We start from the raw sequence: 23,757 nt of genomic DNA, 5'->3' as shown, positions 1-23,757 counted from the left end.
AGACATGGAAACAATCTAAATGTCCATTGATAGATGAACGGATAATGATGTGGTGCATATATACAGTGGACTACTATTCGGCCATAAAAAAGAATGAATCTACCTACAAAACAGAAATAGACTCACAGACCTAGAGATCAGGGTTGTGGTTGCCAAGGCAGAGAGAGAGGGGGGAAAGGGATGGACTGGGAGTTTGGGGCTGGTTGATGCAAACTATTACATTTAGAATGGGGAAACAACAAGGTCCTACTGTATAACACAGGGAACTATATCCAGCTCTGGGGATAAACCATAATGGAAAGGAACATTTTAAAAGAATGTAGATATGTATATACCTAGGTCATTTTGCAGCAGAGATTGGCACAACATTGTAAATTGACTATACTTCAGTTAAAAATAAAATAGAAGAATGATGCTCATTGAATCAGATATGACCAGATGCCTGTGAAGAACTAAGGTTGACTTTACAGAGACAACGCTTACTCACAAAGTTCTCTTAGGAAAACCAGCCCAGTACTTGGCCTGGAACAGCCTGCCTAAGACAAAAAACTGGTTCTGCAAGCAAAAATGCTGCTTATAATGCTGAATATCATTTTATAAGTATACATTTTCTCCACAATAGTCAAGAATGTCTATTTTTAGCTTGAGCAAGATTGATTTCTTTGCTGACACTTCTCCACGATGTTGTTTACTACAAAATGATACTGTGACAAATAATATCATTTCCATAAATCATCAAGTGTCTGTCTTCCCAAAGGAGACTTGAAGGACTTTGCCAGAGTGCACACACATAAACACTGCGCAATAGTGACAGCAACGAAGGTTCTAGCCCAGGCTGCATTGCAAATAGTGGGGTCCTTTTGTGGTGGCTCAGACGGTAAAGAATCCACCTGCAATACATCTCTTTGCTGTCCAACATGCTCATCGCTGATTCAGTCCATCAGCAGTTCTTACCAGCATTCTTCCTTCAGAACAGGCACTAAAGTCATCCACTTCTGTACCATTCTATCCCCACCACCCTAATCCAAGCCACCATGACATCTATAGTCATTCATCCCACTTCAATCCATTCATCCTGTTGCAGTCAAAAGAGTTCTAAGAAGGAAATAAGATCACTTTATTCCTCTGCTTAAAAACCCTTATGTCTTCACACACCTAAGATAGACTCCAGAGCACCCCAGTAAGCCACAGGCTGCTCACTTGCCACCCCTGCATCCCATGTATCTGTTCCCCTCACTCCAGGGACTCAGGCCTCATGGCCATCAAGCAGGTCTTCTCCAAGCTCTATGCTGCCTCAGGGCCTTTGCACTTGCTCTTACCTTTCCCTGAAACACTCTTCCCTCCACCCTTCCTTTCCTTTTCAAGATCCCAGGGACCTGAGTGTCCCCACCAAGAAATATATCCTAACACTAAGGCACCATCTCTTAAACATACTAGCTAAACTAATGTGACTCCGTTAACAAACTCTTTCATCAAATAAAAAAGATTGAATTGTGTATAATAGCTTTTAGCACTTTTTTTTAAGCTGTTAATAATTGACCAAAGCCAGAAAGGTGTTTCATTATCTTAACAGGAGGCTTTATCCTCCTATAGAACCATTAGCCACCTGGGAAATCTACATTACCATTTGGAGACAGAATCTGTTAAACTTCATAAAAGAGACCTCAGGCATTATTACCTGAAGAATGCAGACACATGGAAGACAGCACACCCACATGCCTCTGAGACACACCCATCTCTGTAAGGTAAGCCTTTGGGGGGAGCTCAGAATTTAATTGTGCAAGAATTAACTTTCACAAAAATCTCTTTTGAAATGAAGCAGGGCACAAACAAATTAACTAAGAAATAAATGAATTAGATAAATGTGTGCTTGTCTTGTATCTATGTCATGTATGAGATGCTTGGTAGAGGTAAGGGTTTCAATGAAAGTAAAGAATAAAGCCAGATGATCTCCATCAAACATTCAAATTCATGATACTTGTTTTATTAGCATAATTCTTTATTTCAATGATATTAATACATAATTAAATATGAAACAACACCGGGGGGGTACCTTATGAAATTTATTTTCAAGTCTAGATCATACTTTTTCCCTCCTTACCAGATACAAAAAGGCAAAATTCAATTTATTTTAAACAGAAATAATAGAAGAGTATATATCACTATAAAATTAACTAACATAAGCTGTTGTGAAAAATTCATAACAAAATAATTTCATAGATATAACCTGAGAATTTATATTTTTACATATTCAATTAACACCCTTAAAATTATTGAATGCAATATTTCTTAACTTATGTATTGTAAAACTTATTATAACCGGGTATAAACCTCAAAAATAATAAAAGTATAGTTCTGAAATATGTTTTAGTAGAACCCATGCATATCTCTGCATAAGAAAAAACAGTATATTGCAATCATGTTAATTTAAAGATCATTATTTATTTAACAGTCTCGGATGCTGATCTTATCCTCACTTATGACCTATATCGAACCCCATGGGGTGCTCAAGCTTACCTTTGAGCCTGGAGGGGGAGCCAAGCCAAGGAAGGAATAAATAATATTCTCTTCTTTTGCAGAAAAGAAAGAGTCAAAATCCTTGAAGCAAAGAAAAAGAATGATTAAACCCAATGCACACTTGTGAGCCAGTACATTGACCTAAGTTAATCTTTCTTATTTATTAGTCATAAAGTGAGGAGCTAACACAAAAGTTTATTCGCTTTGCCAAAGATGATAAACCCCAAATTTGGGAAATTGAACCATGAAGTTTACATTTGTTTTTACACGCCTTCATTGTGCCTGTTATAGTATAGTGAGAACACACACACACGGAGTATTCTGGCTCAGGAATTACTGACAAGACTCAAACATACATCGGGAAAGTCTTATCTAAAAGTTTCACGTCTTTAGCTGGTTTCCTTATAATTTGGTCCTATGGGTTCAGACCCTGATTAGGGTCCAAACTGCACAGGACTAAAACAAGATTTCTGTGCTGTGATTATAGTAGCTTCTAGTCAGTAAAGCAGCCACCTGCAATATAGGAGATCCAGGTTCCATCCCTGGGTCAGGAAGATCCCTTGGAGGAGGAAATGGTGACCCACTCCAGTATCCCTGCCTGGGAAATCCCAACAACAGAGGAGCCTGGTGGGCTACAGTACATAGAGTTGCAAAGAGTCAGATACAACTTAGTGACTAAATCACCACCAAGGGACTAGACTTGTCTCAGGCTCTTCCAATACCAGGAGCTGCAAGATTATAGAGGGTTTAGAAACATGTTCATTTTGCCCGAAGGGGAAAAACTGTAGAATCATTAGAAACCTGGAAGCAGATGGAATTCAGAAGCTCAGTAAAGATCTGCCCTTCCCCCGACTCCCACCGGGGCCAGGCCACACTCGTCAGTCCTTCACCAGGTGGATCCTGCCCTAAGCCAACTCTCCAGCAGTGTGTTAGTCAATAGCTCAGAAGAGTTTCACTTTTCATCATTAAAACATAAAAGATCCTCCTCCAGTCCACTTTCCTGTTGCCAGTCTTTATCGCTGGGGCTATAATGCAGTTTCAACAGTGTTGCCATAGGCTCAACCTGTACAGGGTTAGTCTGGCCTGAACTGAACAGGACTCGCAAACATGTGGTCTTGCTACTGCCTACCCTCCTCTGACATGTGTTAAGAGCTTAAAACCAAAGACAGTCCACCTATGTTAAGAAGATCTTATGTAATTCCTGTGTGTTCATCTTACCCAAAGCTTTGCTTTTTTCCTACCTGTCACCCTGATTCTCTGTGATTATTTTCTTCTTTGGTACTGAATGTATTTTTGTAAGCTGCCTCATATCTTAAGGGAAATATCACATACTGTGAGTGAGTCTTTGGTATTAGAAATACTCACTGATTCCCAGAACACACGCTTACTAGTTGTTGCGAAAGATTACATGATAGGATGCATTAGTAGTAGTAGTACTAGTAAGTTGTTGTTGTTCAGTCGCTAAGTCATGTCTGCCTGTTTGTGACCCCATGGACTGAAGCATGCAGGCTCCTCTGTCCTACACTATTTCCTGGAATTTGCTCAAATTCATGTCCATTGAGTCAGTGATGCTATTCAACCATCTCATCCTCTGCCAACCCCCTTCTCCTTTTGCCTTCAATCTTTCCCAGCATCAGGGTCTTTTCCAATGAGTCAGCTCTTCACATCAGGAGGCCGAAGTATTGGAGCTTCAGCTTCAGCATTGGTCCTACCAATGAATACCCAGGACTGATTTCCTTTAGGATGGACTGGTTTGATCTCCTTGCAGTCCAAGGGACTTGCCAAAGTCTTCTCCAACACCACAGTTCAAAAACATGAATTCTTCAGCACTCAGCTTTCTTTATGGTCCAGCTCTCACACCTGTACATGACTACTGGAAAAACCATAGCTTTGACTAGATGGACCTTTGTTGCAAAGTAATGTCTCTGCTTTTTAATATGCTGTCCAGGTCTGTCATGCCTTTTCTTCCAAGGAGCAAGAGTCTTTTAATTTCATGGCTGCAGTCACCATCCACAGTGATTTTGGAACCCAAGAAAATAAAGTCTCTCACTAACATGCAAATTTTCCCAGACATCTCTTGCTAAATTTTGGATGATTTCACAATGTTTTGCTCTTAACAACATATATATGTGTGTGTGTGTGTGTGCTTATACATATATATATATATATATATATATATGCCTGTATATATGTATATATATATAACATGTATATATATAACTAATATATATTTATATATATTAAACTAATGTATAATACTTTATCGAGCCCATCTTTGCATGAAATGTTCCCTTGGTATCTTTAATTTTCTTGAAGAGATCTCTAGTCTTTCCCATTCTGTTGTTTTCCTCTATTTCCTTGCATTGATCACTGAGGAAGGCTTTCTTATCTCTTCTTGCTATTCTTTGGAACTCTGCATTCAGATGTTTATATCTTTCCTTTTCTCCTTTGCTTTTTGCTTCTCTTCTTTTCACAGCTATTTGTAAGGCCTCCCCAGACAGCCATTTTGCTTTTTTGCATTTCTTTTCCATGGGGATGGTCTTGATCCCTGTCTCCTGTACAATATCACGAACCTCATTCCATAGTTCATCAGGCACTCTATCAGATCTAGGCCCTTAAATCTATTTCTCACTTACAGTGTATAATCATAAGGGATTTGACTGAGGTCAAACCTGAATGGTCTAGTGGTTTTCCCTACTTTCTTCAATTTAAGTCTGAATTTGGTAATAAGGAGTTCATGATCTGAGCCACAGTCAGCTCCTGGTCTTGTTTTTGTTGACTGTATAGAGCTTCTCCATCTTTGGCTGCAAAGAATATAATCAATCTGATTTCGGTGTTGATCATGTGGAAAATTCATCAAGAGATGGGAATACCAGACCATTTGACCTGCCTCTTGAGAAATCTGTATGCAAGTCAGGAAGCAACAGTTAGAGCTGGACATGGAACAGCAGACTGGTTCCAAATAGGAAAAGGAGTACATCAAGGCTGTATATTGTCACCCTGCTTATTTAACTTATATGCAGAGTACATCATGAGAAATGCTGGACTGGAAGAAACACAAGCTGGAATCAAGATTGCCAGGAGAAATATCACTAACCTCAGATATGCAGATGACACCACCCTTATGGCAGAAAGTGAAGAGGAACTCAAAAGCCTCTTGATGAAAGTGAAAGTGGAGAGTGAAAAAGTTGGCTTAAAGCTCAACATTCAGAAAACAAAGATCATGGCATCTGGTCCCATCACTTCATGGGAAATAGATGGGGAAACAGTGGAAACAGTGTCAGACTTTATTTTTTGGGGCTCCAAAATCACTGCAGATGGCGACTACAGCCATGAAATTAAAAGACGCTTACTCCTTGGAAGGAAAGTTCTGACCAACCTAGATAGCATATTCAAAAGCAGAGACATTACTTTGCCAACAAAGGTCCTCCTAGTCAAGGCTATGGTTTTTCCAGTGGTCATGTATGGATGTGAGAGTTGGACTGTGAAGAAGGCTGAGTGCCGAAGAATTGATGCTTTTGAACTGTGGTGTTGGAGAAGACTCTTGAGAGTCCCTTGGACTGCAAGGAGATCCAACCAGTCCATTCTGAAGGAGATCAGCACTGAGATTTCTTTGGAAGGAATGATGCTAAGTCTGAAACTCCAGTACTTTGGCCACCTCATGCAAAGAGTTGACTCACTGGAAAAGACTCTGATGCTGGGAGAAATTGGGGGCAGGAGGAGAAGGGGATGACAGAGGATGAGATGGCTGGATGGCATCACTGACTCGATGGACGTGAGTCTGAGTGAACTCTGGGAGTTGGTGATGGACAGGGCGGCCTGGCGTGCTGCGATTCATGGGGTCACAAAGAGTCGGACACAACTGAGCAACTGAACTGAACTGTGTATAATACTAGTATATATAATATATTATGCTTTTCCCTCTTCCATCATAAGGAAAAGGCAAAAACTCAATAGAAGAATATTCTAAAGATATACAGAAGAAGACATACAAACATAAAGAGCTACACAATCTCTTTACTAATGGCCACAGTCAAAGGATGCCTTCTGTGTGCCTCCATGGAACTGCCACAGGGAGTCAGGGTGGATGGTTTAGAACAATTTTTAAATACAAGAGGGGTTGAAATAGAGTTGGTGGTTTATTTTGTTAAGTAGGAAAAAAATTTTAATTGTCTGCTGTGGTCATCATTTTTTTCTTTTTTGTAAAATTGAAAAATACATTTTACCAATATAAAAGTGATAAGAATTTATAATTCACAAAGGTTCCACTTCACTTGACTCCAGCCCTGACTCCCAGGCCCTTGAGGGAGGTCAGATAAAAACAAATATTAAAACCTTCTTAGAGGGACCAGAGATATGGGGGTGATGTCACCCAGTGCTTCAAATATCCATGATGCCATCTTCTCTCAGGCTTCCCTGGTGACACAGTGGTTAAGAATTCCCCTGCAGTACAGGTGACCTGGGTTCGATCCCTCAGTCGGGATGATCCCCTGGAGAAGGGAATAGCAACCCACTCAAGTATTCTTGCCTGGAGAATCTCATGCACAGAGGAGCCTGGTGGGCTACAGTCCATAGGGTCGCAAAGAATTGGAGATGACTGAGTAACTAACCAGTCCATTCTGAAGGAGATCAGCCCTGGGATTTCTTTGGAAGGAATGATGCTAAAGCTGAAACTCCAGTACTTTGGCCACCTCATGCGAAGAGTTGACTCACTGGAAAAGACTCTGATGCTGGGAGGGATTGGGGGCAGGAGGAGAAGGGGATGACAGTGGATGAGATGGCTCGATGGCATCACTGACTCGATGGACGTGAGTCTGAGTGAACTCTGGGAGTTGGTGATGGACGGGGAGGCCTGGCGTGCTGCGATTCACGGGGTTGCAAAGAGTCGGACACAACTGAGCAACTGAACTGAACTGAATTACTAACAAGTAGTCAAGTAATAGTTATAGCACAGGGAACTACATTCAATATCCTGTGATAAACCATAATGGAAAGGAATATGAAAACAAATATATGTATAACTGAATCACTTTGTTATATATCAGACACTAACATAACATTGTAACTCAACTACACTTCAATAAAATTAAAAAAAAAAAAAGAAGGACTTCCCTGGTTGTCCAGTATTTGAAAACCTGCCTGCCAATCAGGGAACACCAGTTGGATCCCTCTTCCTAGTTGGGAAGATCCCACATGCCGCAGAGCCACTAAGCCCATGTGCCACCAACTACTGAAGCCCACATGCCTAGAGTCTGTGCTCAGAAACGAGAGAAGCTACCTCAGTGAGAAGCCTGTGAACCACTAGACGGTAGCCCCTGCTTGCCGCAACTAGAGAAAGCCCGTGCGCAGCAATGAAGACTGAGCTTGGCCAAAAACAGACAAATTAATTAATTTAAAAGGCAAAGAAAACTTGACCATAATGGCAAAACAAAACGTAATTTTTATTAACATGTTGATATGTACACATCAAAGTTATATGTAAGATATAATAAAATTGCCATCATACAAAAACATTAAAAAATAAAACAGCATGTTCAGTAACATCAGTGTGTTGAAAACACCCTCCCCCTGCCCTAATCAGGCGGGCATCCTGTCCCCTCTTGCAGCTCTGGGTCCCCAGACATATTTGCCTCTCTGCTGCATGGTTGAAGACCCTTTTAGCTGCGCTCAGGACCAGGCAGGCACTCCAACCCTCACATTGGTGAAAATGCACAGACTCCAACTTGGCATCAGCAGACAAGTCTGCCACTTCCTGTTAGTATTTTTCTGCCAGACAGGTGACCTGGCCTCCACTGGGCCTGGCTTCCTGGCGGTGTCCCCTTTCTGTAGCTAGAGGTTGTCTGCCATGCCCTCGAGATAACATCTTCATCTGTTCTGCCCAGAGCAGCAGGAATTCAGGCTGGCAGGGACACGATGGTACACAGAACCACCCATGACACCAGCCCTTGCACTGACCTGGTGCAGAGAAAGCCACTGCTTGCCCTTGAGGTCCCCTCCAGCTGCTGCCAGCATCATTTGAGAATTCACAGAGGCCATTGAGTCAACTTAAGTGATAGCCTTATTCTGATGCTCAACATTTCTATCATGTGGAAAGATATGCTAACCATTCAGATTTATGCCATTTTATTTCTTTAAAGCAGGTTTATTACTTAATTTTTTTAATTTTCATTTTATATTGGAGGATAGTTGGTTCACAATGCTGTGTTAGATTTAGGTGCATAGCAAAGGGATTCAGTTATACATAGACATATATCCATTCTTTTTCAGATTCTTTTCTCATATAGACTATTACAGAATATTGAGTAGATTTATGCTGGCATCCTTGACACAATGGACATGAGTTTGAGCAAATTCCAGGAGATAGTGAAGGACAGGGAAGCTTGGCGTGCTGCAGTCCATGGGGTTGTATGCAAAGAATCGGAGACAACTTAGCAACTGAACAACTATGCCATTTCAAACCTGACATGTCCTTCAGAACTTTGAATCTCTTTTTAAAATTGGAATCTACAATACAAATAGTCATTTTACCTACTTTCTGAAAACAAAGTCCTCTGCCTCATTAATGCCCTTTTGTTGGGAATATCCACAGATTGCAGAAAAGCAAGTTTAGCAAAGCTGCTAGTAAGAAAAACTACTAATACCTCTCTGAATGCAGAAAGAATTCAAAACAGCTAAACATAAAATCATTTGTATGCTTATCTCATTAGAGCCGTATTTATAATAGGAAAACACATCTTAAAAATAGAAGTCTTTTTTCTTAGTTGGGAAATCTTTTCTTCTTCCACAGTTAATACAGAAAGCATTGCTAGATGACAGTAAAATGAAATAAGAAATGCCTTTGAAGTTCTATTTCTGTAGCAGAAAATAACTACAGAATTTTTATTCTGGGATAAACATAGGTTGAAAGAAAAGACTTCAGTATCATCCCCACTGTAACTAGTCTTAACTGAAAAGGACAGGAAAATAAGAAAAAGTAAGAGATTTAAAATTCTACTTTCACTAGAAAAGTACTAGAAGAAAACAAGATGATTCCTTTAATGATATTAGAGCGCTGAATGATTTTCTAAACAAGACATAGAGTGCAGGGACTATAAAATATATTAATAAACTGTCTACAGAAAATAAATGTTAAGCCCTGCATTCCAAAAAAAAAAAAAAACTTCGAAAAGTCAAAAGACAAATAAGAAATATAGGGAAATATTTGCAACATCTATGGTAGTGAAAGGGCTACTTTCCATCATAAGTAAAGATTCTCACAAGCCAATAAACATTACCTGGAACCAAACAGAAAAAGTAGAAAGTTATAGAAAAAAAAAACACAGAAAGCTTATAAACAGAGGAAAAGATGTTCAGCCTCTGCAATAAAGACAGAAATCCAAGTCAAAGCAGTGAGAACACATTTTTCATGTAACAAATTGATTAAGTTTGTATATAGAGTATTGTCAAAGTCACAGGAAACCAGCCACACCCAAATATAAACTGGTGCAACTACAGTCCAGATTTAATATCTATTGAAATATGAGATGCCTATATGCTGTAACTCAGCACATCTTCTAGGAATTTATCCTATATATACACCCAGACTCAACACAAAGTTCTGTATGTGTAAAGAGACTTCTGCAGCATCGTCTGTAGCTGAGAAAAGACGTGAAGTCGCTCAGTCATGTCTGACTCTTTGCAACCCCACAAACTGTAGCATGCCAGGTTCCTCTGTCCATAGGATTTTCCAGGCAAGAATAGTGGAGTAGGTTACCATTTCCTTCTCCAGGGGATCTTCCCAACCCAGGGGTTGAATGCAGGTCTCCGGCATTGCAGGCTGAGCCAGAGGGAAACTGAAAACAACCTGAATGTTTCCCGTTAGAGAATTGTGGCAATTAATTATGTCATATCCAACGGAATGTTTTGCAACCACTGAAATAAAGAATATGTGACCCACCAATCCCACTCCTGAGCTTCCATGGTGGCTCAGTGGTTTAAAAAAAAATATCTGCCGGCAAAGCGGGAGACATGGGTTCGATTCCTGGGTCAGGCAGATGCCCTGGAGAAGGAAATGGCAACCCGCTCCAGTATTCTTGCCTAGAGAATCCCATGGACAGAGAAGCCTGGCTGGCTACAGGCCATGAGGTTGCAAAGAGTCAGGAAGAACTGAGCAACTAACACACTACATACGCCAATATAAAATTTTAAAAAGCTTTTCAAAAAGAATATGTGCAGCTCTGCAATAACCTCTGAGATACAGTTATTAAGTGAAAAGAACAAGTGTATAGAGTTTATTCCCATTTTTTAAAGTGATTAACAATGGTTAATACACATACAAAATTCATGGAAGGCCAAACAAGAAATTGCCAACATTGGTGGGTCAAAGCAGGACGTCTACATAATTTGCAGGGCCCAGTGCAAATAAAGTGATAAAAACAAGGCAACCCTTTTTCAAAAATCATTATGAATTTCAAGACAGCAACAATAGAGTGTTAAAATAAGCAGAGTGCTCTCTTGAGTGGAGCCAGGTGTAACTTCCCAGGTGGTGGGTTCATAAATCTGGCCCACCTCAGAAAAAGGAACTGCTACTGCTACTGCTGCTAAGTCACTTCAGTCGTGTCCGACTCTGTGCGACCCCATAGACGGCAGCCCACCAGGCTCCCCTGTCCCCAGGATTCTTCAGGCAAGAACACTGGAGTGGGGTGCCATTTTCTTCTCCAATGCATGAAAGTGAAAAGTGAAAGTGAAATCACTCAGTCGTGTCCAACTCTTAGCGACCCCATGGACTACAGCCCACCAGGCCCCTCCATCCATGGGATTTTCCAGGCAAGAGGACTGGAGTGGGGTGCCATTGCCTTCTCCGCAGAAAAAGGAACTAGAGGGGTCTAAAATGGGAGGAAGAATCATCTCCACTGTGGACAATTCTGGAACCATTTTAATTTTTCTGTGTGTACACAGACTCATTTTTCAATTATTAAAAAAAAAAAATTTATATGGAATTTTCTGGTGGCCCAGTAGTTAAGAATCCACCTTGCAATGCAGGAACTGTGGGTTAGACCCCTGGTTGGGAAATTAAGATCCCACATGCCATGAGGCAACTGAGACCACACACTTCAACAACTGAGCCCTCACACCACAATTAGAGAGCCCGTGCACCACAACAAAAGATCCCTCATGACTCAACAAAGATCCCCCATGAGGCAACTAAGACTGAGTGCAGACAAATAAATAAATAAATTTTTAATTTCTAAAAAATAAAAATTGACCATCACCATTGGCCCCCACCCCAAGAAGCCTTTTTCTCCCTTTCCTTATCTAATAAGAGCCACAATTCTTAGAAATTCAGGTCAGGTTGGAGAGATGTCCGGAAGCCAACCAGTCTGGAGAGTGTGGGGAGAGGAGTGTGGTGTACAGGGGAGGGACCCTCCCTTACCAAGGAAATATTTTCCTCACTCTGGGAGGCCCCAGCTTCAATCACAAGAGAGTTGAACTGGACCATTGTTCCTTGTTTAGTCACCAAATTGTGTCCAGCTCCTTGTGACCACATGAACTGCAGCACACCAGGCTCCTCTGTCTTCTACTATCTCCTGGAGTTTGCTCAAATTCATGCTCACAGAGTCAGTGATGCTATCTAAACTCTCATCCTCTGCCACCCCCTACTCTTATTGCCTTCAGTCTCTCCCAGCATCAGGGTCTTTTCCAATGAGTCAGCTCTTTGCATCAGGTGGCCAAAGTATTGGAGCTTCAGCTTCAGCATCAGTCTTTCCAATGAATATTTAGGGTTAATTTCCTTTAGGATTGACTGGTTTGATCTCCTTGCAGTTCAAGGGACTGGCCATAAGTTCCACTAAATAATTGCTCAACACCTTAAACCTGTTTGAAAACACTCTCATATCCACAGGACTTTAAGTTAAGCCTCTGAAGAAGCCTAACACAGCCATGTAAATTCACACAGCCTGTACTTCCCCCTCAAAAGCCATGTCCACCCAGAATCTCAGAAAATGACCTTATTTGGAAATTGGGATTTTGGCTTCTCTGGTGGCTCAGATGGTAAAGAACCCACCTGCAATGCAGGAGACCTGGGTTCAATCCCTGAGTCAGGAAGATCCTATGGAGAAAGGAATGACTACCCACTCCGTATTCTTGCCTGGAAAATCCCATGGACATAGGAGCCTGGTGGGCTATAATCCCTGGGGTCAAAAAGACTCAGACATGACTGAGCAACTAACACTTTCTCTTTTTACTTTCACAGATGTAGTTACTTATGATGAGGCCATGCTGGACTAGGGTGGACCCTATTCCAATGACTTCTGTCCTTATACGAAAGCCATGTGAAGACACAGAGAGACCCCAAGAAGGAGGCCATGTAAAGATGGAGGCAGAGATGGACCTGATGTGTCAACAAGTGGAGGAATGTCAGAGATGGCTGGCGGCCACGAGAAGCCAGGAGAGACTCATCAAACAGATTTTCGCTTAGAGCCTGCAGCACAAACCAACCCTACTGATGCCTTGATTTAAAACTTCTGGCCTCCAGAACTGTAAAAGAATAAATTTCTGTTGTTTTAAAGCACTGTAACCATCAGCTGGGGATGCCATAACAAAATACCATACTCTGGGTGGCTGACTAACAGAAATGTGTTCTGGGTACAGCATCATTGAGTGCTGCTCTCTTCCTGGCTCATAGACAGTTGCCTCTGGCTGTGTGACCACAGGGTGAAGAGAAAGGGGTCTCTTTTTCTTCCTCCTCCCATAAGGGAACTAATCGCACCATGAAGGCCCCACCCACAGGACTTCATCTGATCCTAATCACCTCCCAAAGATCCCTTCTTCAAATACCATCACCTTGGGCCTTAGAACTTCAATGTACAAATTTAGGGGGACACAAACATACAGTCCATAAGAATCACCAGGTTTGTGGTATTTTGTTATATCAGCCCTAAGAAAGTAATATGAACCCCCAACAGCAGAACAATTCATGCTTCAAATGAGAGGTCTAAAAGCTTTTCTGTAAATGTCATGTCATCTAGTCACTCAGTCATGTCTGACTCTAAGACCACATGGACTGCAGCACACCAGGCTCCTCTGTCAATGGGATTCTCCAGGCAAGAATACTGCAGTGGGTTGCCAGTTCCTTCTCAGGGGACCTTCCTGACTCAGGGATCAAACCTGGATCTCCTACTTTGCAGGCAGATTGTTTACTATCTGAACCACCAGAAAAGACAGTAAATCTCAATGTTTTTGGCTTTGTGGGTCAGATGGTCTCTGTTGCAACTGCTCAGTTCTGCCATCATGCAAAATTAGCCATAGGCACTAGGTGGTAAATTAGTGCAGGCGTGTCCAATAAAATTTCACCAAAACAGATAGCTGCAGGCCTTGGCACTCGGGCTGTAGTTTGATGACACTTGCTTTAGGTGAGAAATATAATAACAAAGAGAAGCTGAGCTAAAGGACCAGCAATTTTGTATAGCAAGGAGAAAGGTGGTGAGTTCCCTGGCAGTCTAGTGGTTAAGACTCCATGCTTCCAGGGCAAAGGGCAAAGGTTTGATTCCTGGTCGAGGAATTACGATCCCACATGCCATGTGGTGAAGCAAAACAAAATAAAAATTGCCTACAATTTTTTAATAAATAATTAATTTTTTATAAAAGCGAAGAAGTGAGTGAAAAAATCCTATGCCAGGCTCCAACCTCCAGAACCAGCACAGCTCTGGGTAATTAGTTCCCTCTGCCTTCCAGAAGCATGATGGCCAAGTCTGAAAAATGACCTGGAAGACTTAGATGACCCCCCAAAGCTAACTCCAGTTCTCATGCTCCAAACTCCTTTGAGCTTTTAAACGTTTCTTTTCAACAATTTGATTTACCAAGTAGAATCTGTAAACCCTGAGGAAAAAATGATTTTGTGGTAAAATGAATGACTAAATGTATAAAATAAAATTGCTATTATAATTAAATGCCCAGAAGAGTTTTTGTTGGTTTTGTTTTGTTTTTGGTGGTTTACAAACAACAGACATTTATTTCTCACAGATCTGGAGGCCGGAAGTCCAAGATGAAGGTGTCAGCAGATTCAGTGTCTGTTGAGTACCCCCTCTCTGGTTCATAAACAGTCATCTTCTTGTTGTGTCCTCACAAGGAGGAAGGGTGTCCAGAACAGTTTTTTAGCCATTTAGATGCATTTACACAAAACTTTCTGCCTGCAATGCAGGAGACCCGGGTTCGATCTTAGGTTGGGAAGACACCCTGGAGAAGGAAATGGAAACCCACTCCAGTATTCTTGCCTGGAGAAGTCCATGGACAAAGGAGCCTGGCGGGCTACAGGCCATAGGATCACAAACAGTTGAACATGACTGAGGGACTAACGTTTTCACTTTCACACAAAACTTTACTTCTGCAAATCATTCTTTACAAAGGTGAAAGTGTACGCAGTGGATGCACGTATGTGTACCCTACCAGGTTGAACAGAATGTCTTTTCAACTAAACGCTTGTTTTGCCTGAACAAGTGGCCTCCTCTCTTCAAAATAAAATAAAAAACCTAAAGGAATCCCAAGAACTTCTGAATCATCATTTTATTGTTTCTATCATTTTTAAAATCTTAACTATTTATTCTCCACCATGGATCTAACCATCCAGGTATCAAATGGTAGAAATAGATCACAAGCTGAAAAATGTCAACAAATGTAAATGCTACCTCGAAGCTTATCCGCTTTAAACAATTTCTGATAAACACACATGCAGAAGAATTTTCAGAGAAACTAAATCTCACCCCACAATACTGCTCCTCATTAAAGATCTGAGGAGGCAGCGGAATCCCATTCTGAGGTTTCTTCTCTCCGGGAACATTTTCTCTCATCCACTTCCTGTTGTCTTCATCTCCAGCGATATCAAACTCCTTAAAATCGATTTTATTAGCTTCCAAAAAGCCCACAACTTCTTGCTGTTTCTTCCTAATCTAGTCATGAGAAGAAAAGGATTACCGTTAGACTGTTTTGTAAAAACCCATTCTCCAACTATACCATACAATACCAATAACTTTGCTAAGTATTTAAACAAGAAAAATCATAAAATCACACTTCTTCATTTAATAGGATCAACAGAGCAATCATTTAAATTCTGAAAATTTAATCTCATCAATGTTTAAATCATGATATAGTCAACTGAATAGGAATAAAGATACTATCATCATAGCTTTTATTTGAGGTCGTCAAAATGCTTTTAATTCTCTGCTAAGCTTTAAAGCCAAAAAATAAATAGAGATTGGTTACAAAGAACAAGATGATAGAAAGAAGTAAAAGAACACAATTTACTATGAAACTCAAATACCAAGTATACCCACACTAAAAGGCACTATTCACAGTTATGAAAATGGGAACATGAGTCACGCTGAACAAACGTAGCTTTAGAAATAACACGGGAAGCCGAAAAGTCCGCATGGAGGTTATTGGAAAAGGAAGAGCAGGGAAAAAACTAGAAAAGCTGGTGGATATTTCTCCTGGCACATGAAAGAGTAAAGCAGTAAAATAACTGTTCTCTATTCACAACCAACTCTTTAAGTAAAATCAAAGTGCAGCCGCACCTAAGAGAAAACCCAGGTGCCCTTTTCTCCACACGTGGTTCACAAGTAAGGACTGTATTCTACCAATGTCATTTCTTTGGAATGTGGCCATCTTGAAATCTTAGCACTCCTTCCCCAGAAACAATTACAATTTTCTCTCTTCAGTCAGAATTTTTCTCTCTTCAGTCAAGGAATTTACTCCCAGAATGCACAATGCCTTTTTTTTTTTTTTTTTGACTGAGGGCATGTGGGATCTTAGTTCCCTGACCAGGGATCAAACCTGCACCTGCTGCATTGGAAGCATGGAGTCTTACCCACTGGACCACCAGTCTCTTTTGTAGACAACTTACAGCAGAGTGTGGACCACATTGTAAGAACCCTGGGAGAAACTTCAGAATGATCAATAACATAAATCAATCAATACTCATTTATTGATTCCTTACCCTGCACAAGACATGGTGCCAAGCTCTTCACATGAATAGATTCATAAGATGTTATTTGGGTAAAAAAAAAATGCACTCATTTGCACAGATGATAAAGAGGCACAATATGGTCCTTTCTTAAAACTGAAAGTTTACATTAGTATCTTCTTTGATATAAAAATATCCAATATCTTAATTTTAAGTCCTCTGAATGGAATATTGCCTCACAACGAAAATAGTCATTAAGAATGTTTTCTAGGATATGAGCCCCCTTGTCATTTTCGTGTAACTTGTTTATCAGCAGAAGGACTAGATTCTGAGGATTCCAAACGCTGAAAAGGTACATGCCCATCCTAAACCCAACATCTAGATTCAAATCCTCTTTTGTTTAAACCCAATTCATTCGATATAAATCTTTATCGATTTATAAAAGTCACTGAAAGTCACTCAGTCGTGTCCAACTTTTAGAGAGCCCATGGACTATACAGTCCATGGAATTCTCCAGGCAAGAATACTGGAATAGATAGCCTTTCCCTTCTCCAGGGGATCTTCCCAACCCAGGGATCGAACCCAGGTCTCCCACATTGCAGGCAGATTCTTTACCAGCTAAGCCACCAGGGAAGCCCAAGAATACTGGAATGGGTAGCATATCCCTTCTCCAGTGGATCTTCCCGATCCAGGAATCGAACCAGAGTCTCCTGCACTGCAGGTGGATTCTTTACCAACTGAGCTTTCAGAGATTTATACACCTTCCCAAAATTCTTATTTTATTTATTTTTGCCAAAATGATTGATTATATCAATGACTTTTGTGTAGAGGTTCCTTCCTAAGGTAAGGTAAAGAAAGATACATATGGATGCTTATGCCCTAGAATCAAATCACCACCAAAAACAAACCCTATGTAATTTGGTTTGGGTGGTGACTTGATTATATATAGATATAGCATATTAATTATAAGCATAATGTTACTGTTTAATAATTTAATTAATATAAATTACTGTTTTATAATTTTAATTAATGTACAGTGAATATAAATTATGGGCTTCCCTAGTGGCTTAGATGGTAAAGAATCTGCCTGCAATGCAGGAGACCTGGTTACATCCCTGGGTCAGGAAGGTCCCCTGGAGAAGGGAATGGCAACCCACTCTAGTATTCTTGCCTGGAGAATCCCAAGGGCAGAGGAGCCTGGTGGGCTACACTCCATGGAGTAACAAAGAGCTGAACACGACTGAGTATCCAATACTTACCTAAATATAAATTATATATAAATTTTTGTATATAAATTACATATACCCATATATAAATGGTAATCATACATTTTCTTAATTAATATTTGTACCATCAACATAACAAAGATAAAACAACTAAAAGCATTAGGTCAATAAATTAAAGGCTGCTCTTAGCTACAGTACAACATTTAATCCATAAGACTCAGGCCAAGGGATCTATTTCAGTTTGGGGCAAGCGTAGACAAAAAATAAAAACATAAGTCATACAGAAAGGAATAGAATGATGGAAGGTCCCTTAAGAATCTGGCATAAGCACTTGGGCACATTCCTGAGTGTCACATCTCTCAGAACCAATGGACAGACTGCTCACCTCCCCACCAGGGTGAGCTTCCCCAAGGCTATGCTAGGGGAACCCCAGATCTCCTGGTCCTTCTAGTGGAAACTGGACTCCATATTCCCGGGCCTCACGGAGGAGTTTCTGAATATCAGAAAATCCCACCAGACACGACGACCGGTTGTTGGACTAAATTATTACTTTAATTAATCATGTTTTCTCTACATACTCTCCAACCTGTTCATAATTACTTATGCCACTTTATAAATCACTTACTCCTTTAGTTATTTTCAGAGATAACCTTGCTGTTTCAAAGAGTAGAGACATCCTCACTTCAGGTAGATTTCCTTTTAGTTAAATACTCAGAAGGCAACATTCTGTATTCTGTTCAAACCCCTCTCTTCCTTGCTCCTCAAATACCTTCAGCCTGGCTGAAGTCCACTTCCCCACGGACGACATTCCCATCTCTATTAATCACGGCTCAGGACTTAACTGAATCACTATACAACACACTTGAAACTAACACAACATTGTAAATTAACTACATGTCAATTATAAAAAAGAAGAACTTAAAAAAAAATCATGCCTTAGGACTTGAGGTGGGATGGAAAAGGATTTAATTTTATTCCACAATTTCTAAATAGATGGAGAACATTTTCCCAAGTCCTGACTTATTTTTTCTCTTCTGGAAAGTCAAAGAAAAATGGAGAAAACAGGAGGGGACGATCTGTTGACTATTATCCCTCTCAAGACAAGCAATTACATCTACAGAAAGTTGACTGACTGTTGGGAGCATGATATTGCATTAAAGTTTCTCTCTCAGCACCTCATTCAAAAAAAGAGAAGAAAAATAAAATCTGCCATCCTGGACTTCCCAAACACCAGTCACTTAAAATAGGTCAAAAGCATTGCTCTCCTAGCTATCTGGAGCACTTGACTTCTGCTGGGGGCTGGAGAAGGGTCTTAGGATGAGCCCAGAGAGAGGGGTGAGCACGTGACTCCACCTGGCTGGCACGTGGCCTTTGCCCACACTCTGATACCCATTTGAGTGTGGGTGCACTCTCTTGCAACACCCCCTCGGTGGACCCTTGTTCAAGGAACCCCGCTACACACTCCCCACTCCTTGCAGTCGATGTACAGCTTTTCTCCACATGGCCTCCCAAGCTGACCCCAGGGACACAACATCAGCCCCCAGAGGGGAGCTCCCCTTCAAGACTTCAAGGGGAGGGGTGGTGCAGAGTCCCCCAACAGTCCTCACCACAGACCCACTTCTCCTTGCATGCTTCACCCCTTCTCCCCTCTCCAGGGTGCCATGGCCAAGGCTGCCTCATCCTTCTGAGCAGCCCCTCTGGAGGGTCTGGGGTCCTCAGGGTCTGTGCCACTTGGAGCCTTTGGGACCTCAGTGGAAGTTCAGAAAGCTCTGTTTTCTTATCCTGTTACATTGACTCATAAGAAAGTGTCATTCTCAAAGAGAACAGTTTTGTGGTTGCCAAAGGGGAGGAGGGTGTGGGAGAGATGGAGTGTGAATTTGGGATTAGCAGATGCAAACGATTGCATATAGAATGGATAAACAAGGCCCGACTATATAGCACAGAGAACCATAGTTAATATCCTGTGATAAATCATAATGGAAACGAATCTGAGAAAGAACGTATATGAATATATAACTGAATCACTTTGCTATACAGCAAAAATTAACACAACATGGTAAATCAACTATACCGAAATAAAATGAATCAAAAAATAAAAAGAAAGTGTCATTCGGGGTCCTGAAGTCACCGGCCACTGTTGGTGACTGTGATGCATCAGAGGGGTCTTTGGGCCACTCGCTTGGCACCTCCCACTTGTTGTCTTGTACAGTTAGAAACCTCTCCAAAAGAGGTGACTGCACTGTAACATAAAGCATGCTACATCTAAGTGACAGGTGACCTGCGAGTCCATCCTGGCCAGGAAGGTTACTATCTGAGCAGAAGCTCTGCTTGTCCATCACCTCATCTGCAAAATGGATAGAATTCTGCCTTTCTCCCAGGGCTGGTGAGAACTAAGGAATGCATGGAAAAGCCTTTTGCACCACAATTCGAGTAGCTGCACAATCAGGCACCCAGTACACTGTTACCTCATTGTCTCGTCCTGAATGCCACACCAGGCAAGAATTCTGATCAGCATCTTAAGATAACAAAACTGAGGTGCAGTGAATTAAAGAATTTCCCAAGGTCACACCCAGAGTCATCAGTTCAATAGCTATGTTTTTCCCTCTATGAAGTGATAAGGTTAGTCTCTCAACTGTGTCTGACTCTTTTGTGACCCCGTGGACTGTAGCCCACGGGGCTCCTCTGTCCATGAAATTCTCCAGGCAAGAATACTGGAATGGATAGCCATTCCCTTCTGCAGGGGATCTTCCAACCCAGGGAGAGAATCTGGGTCTCCTGCATTGTGGGCAGATTCTTTACTATCTGAGCCACCAGGAAAGCCCAAGACTGGAAAAAGGACTAAGAAATCCAGGAGCCACCATTAGTCTGTCCTTAATGATGGTGGCTCAGGGGCTGTGCATCTTGAAAACAGGGAGGACTGATCTGTCTCCCTTTGTCTTCAGCCCCTTGCAACAATGGCCTTCAAGATGAGGGGATGGTTAGACACAAAGACACAACCTTTTCCTGCTCCCAGGGTCTCTTCACCCACATCTATCTCTAAAGTAGTAAAACATGGAACCACAGTTGGGCATCAACTGTTAAAACAGAGATGTAATACACAACTGCATGTGTAATCTTCATCAAGAGATTACAATCAGTATTTTCCTTTTTCATTTATTTCATTCATCCAACAGAAGTCATAATGCTCTCTCCGATGATGTCACAGGCAAGAACCTATTTTTAAAGCATATAGACTGAAGAAATAAGGAGTAAAAGTTTTGTAGACCAACCACCATCCACACAGCGTAAGTGCTGGCAGCTGCCCTGGGCTGTCCTGCAAAGAAACTTCCGGGTGAAATTCCCTCAACCAGGAAAAATCTTTAGCACAGACACCGTAGGAATAATCTGTTCTTATTCTTTATGATAAGACAGAAATTCTTCAATTTATGTGGCTTGAGATAATTATTCTGAACATCATCATAAATGAAGACCTTCTAATATTAACTAATAATTATAACAATGACAATAATATTGATTAACAATTACTAATAATATTATTAACATTTAACATTAACTAATAATTATAATATCCAATAGCTATAACAATATTAATAGCTGATAATTATAGCATTAACTAATAATGATAATATTTATTAAGCACTTGACACCATGCTGGGCACTCTTAGCTTACTGACCCTTACTTACTGACCCTTGCTTACTGACCCTTACTGCCTCTCACTCTTAACTTACTTCCTAAGTAAGTTGAGTTGAGTTCTATTCTTATCATTTTACAGACAAGGAAATTGAGGCTTAACAAGGTGAAATAACTTTCTCAAGGTCACATCGTCCCACGTGGCACCAAAACATTTGCTTACAGCAGCAAAATGAACTTGGATTTTTCAAGATCCTGGAATAAACAGTACCCCTCCAGGTCCTCCCAGGCTAATTAAATCATGTTCCCAAATTTCAAGAACGTAGGAAATCAGAAAATCCAAAGAAAGGACCTGTTTGCTCATTGTCTTTGTTAAGGATGTCTAGGGTCACTTAGATCTGATCTATGGAATATGTACAAGATTGACAGGTTAGCAGTAAAAGTTTCCAGCAATGAGTGTGCCAACAGCTTATGTGAAGCCCACGATGAAAGCCATTTTCCATGATGAAAGCCATTTTCTTTAAAAAAAAATTTTTTTTTAATCTAAGCAATCCAAAAATGTGCTTTTTGTAGATCAAATTTCTGAGGTCATCAACAGCCGTAAAAGACTTTACCATTTTAACATTTGGAATTTTTTCATAAAATTGGAACATCATGAAAGATGCTCGGCAGATCATTAAACAGTTGTGTCAGAAGGAAAGACCAGGCTCTTTTCTCAGGTTTTCCTCTTGTCCTCTCTCGAAACGGTGTGAACTTTCAGGGCTGGAGGTGGGTGGTAGGGGAGAGGGGAAGCCATTCAGTAGCTGCTGTTAGGATTGTTCCCTGGGCCAGTCACTCGCCTAGGGTGTCATCCTGGCTGAGGGACCGCTGAAATCCAAGCTGCAACCCGAGAAGTTCCAGGAATCAGATATAAAAGGAAACAGCCCTTGTGCTGGTCTTCACTTCTCAGGACTAATAAAACTGTTTTCTCTCCACAGCCTTGCAGATGCTAAAATGCTGGTCCAAATATCAGTCCCAGAGAGACACTGCAGGTTCAAGTCTAATATCAAAGCCTGAATCATTTCCAAGGATAAAATGAGTCCCTCCCTTACCCCTATTTCTTAAGGCACAAAACGAAGGCTGGACTTAGAGAGATGGCTGGGTGATTCCCAGCCTTGTCCCAAGGAAATCAGATAAAGCACCTATTTTTGGTCTGTTTGGATTCCTAGAGCATTTAAATCTGTAACCTCAGAGATATTTGGTTTTTTTCACTGTGACATCATTACCCTCAAATAATAGTATTACACATGCTAACTTTACACTTTCCTTAGGATTACACCACATACACAAGTCATTACAGCCAGGGGTCATTTTAGTAATCTGGCCCATCATAAGCTAAAAATGTTGTTACATAAAGTGTCATTTACTTGCAATATTAGATTTGTCTAAGTCTCACAGGATGAATGGCAGAAACATTCCACACACACACACACACACACAAAAAGCCTCTGATTCTACCAAAGATGCGACACAATAGACACAAATCACACATTAAGTCTTAGCATCCAACACACCCCCCTTCCTCGAATCCCATTCCACACCCAGCTGCCCCAGATCACACGTTTTACACACCTTACACCATTCAGATCAAGGCAGAGAGCAAAGGGCTCGCAGGCTTACTTACACACGCCTCAAAAAGAAATGTAAGCCCAGCGCTGGGCCATACCCGCTGCTTCTACTTCCAAGTCTGAGTTTTTCAGAAAAGAGGACGAGAAGAAAGCCCCCGAATTCCATCAGACACCTACCGCTATGGACCCAGATGATGTGGCAACAAACACTTTGATAACCATTTTGAGAGTCGGAATGAGGACTCCCCCCAACACACCCCTGCGAGAGAACGCGGAGCTAGACAGATACTGACAGCGACACAGACAAGAGCCAGATGGGGGCTGGCGGGGCCCCAAGGCTGTCTGAGCGCCTGCCTCTCGGCTCAACTTAAGCCCGGCCTCTCCCGAGCATCCTGGGCTCTCCCCTCCATTGGCCCGGGAATATTTGGGGATCTGGCAAGAAAACAGTTGATTGGTTGATAAAAGCAGCCACTGCACCCTTTCCCTTACCTCTTTAAAAGCCCGACAACTGTCCCTAAAAGGCAAGGCTGCGCTCTGCACCAATCAGAGGCCTGCGCGGAGATGCCCGGGGCGGAGGGAGGCGGGGCCCGGGGCGGAGGGTGGCGGAGAGAAGGGAAGGAGCTGGAGAAGCCCAGATAACCACCTCTGTCCCTGAGGAGGCTTTGTTTACAGGGCTTTTGGCAAACGCACAAGGAAGGGTCAGAACAGCCACAGAAGCCTTTAAATAAATAAAGACGGGCTTCCTTAATTTAAAATTTTATGACAAATTAAAAAATTAAATGACCTTCAACTGAAGTCCGCTTTAATGAATCTCCACTTTAATTCTGCATTACATAGGTC

The 23,757-nt window shown here is 41.4% G+C and overlaps 1 protein-coding gene across 3 annotated transcripts in view; it reads right to left on the bottom strand.

Annotated features, from left to right (window-relative positions):
- The window catches only part of SH3BGR (SH3 domain binding glutamate rich protein), a 77,614-nt gene extending 54,284 nt beyond the window's left edge, over window positions 1-23,330 (bottom strand). The window contains exons 1-3 of one of the 3 annotated variants that reach the window (XM_055569716.1): window positions 23,095-23,328; window positions 15,255-15,440; window positions 2,518-2,598 (exon numbers count right to left, since the gene is read on the bottom strand). In XM_055569716.1, the coding sequence (XP_055425691.1) occupies window positions 2,518-2,598; window positions 15,255-15,440; window positions 23,095-23,139 (312 nt within the window). In that variant the 5' untranslated portion in view covers window positions 23,140-23,328. Of the gene's footprint in view, window positions 1-2,517; window positions 2,599-15,254; window positions 15,441-23,094 lie in introns of all 3 variants that reach the window. The other 2 variants (XM_055569715.1, XM_055569718.1) reach the window with 2 other exon arrangements.
- Between the last annotated feature and the right edge of the window lie 427 nt (window positions 23,331-23,757).

The sequence above is a fragment of the Bubalus kerabau genome, chromosome 2, assembly GCF_029407905.1.
Source record: "Bubalus kerabau isolate K-KA32 ecotype Philippines breed swamp buffalo chromosome 2, PCC_UOA_SB_1v2, whole genome shotgun sequence".
Classification (NCBI taxonomy): Eukaryota; Metazoa; Chordata; class Mammalia; order Artiodactyla; family Bovidae; genus Bubalus; species Bubalus kerabau.
The sequence above is the reverse complement of the archived record's forward strand: the minus strand, read 5'-3'. Positions and strand labels throughout refer to the sequence as shown.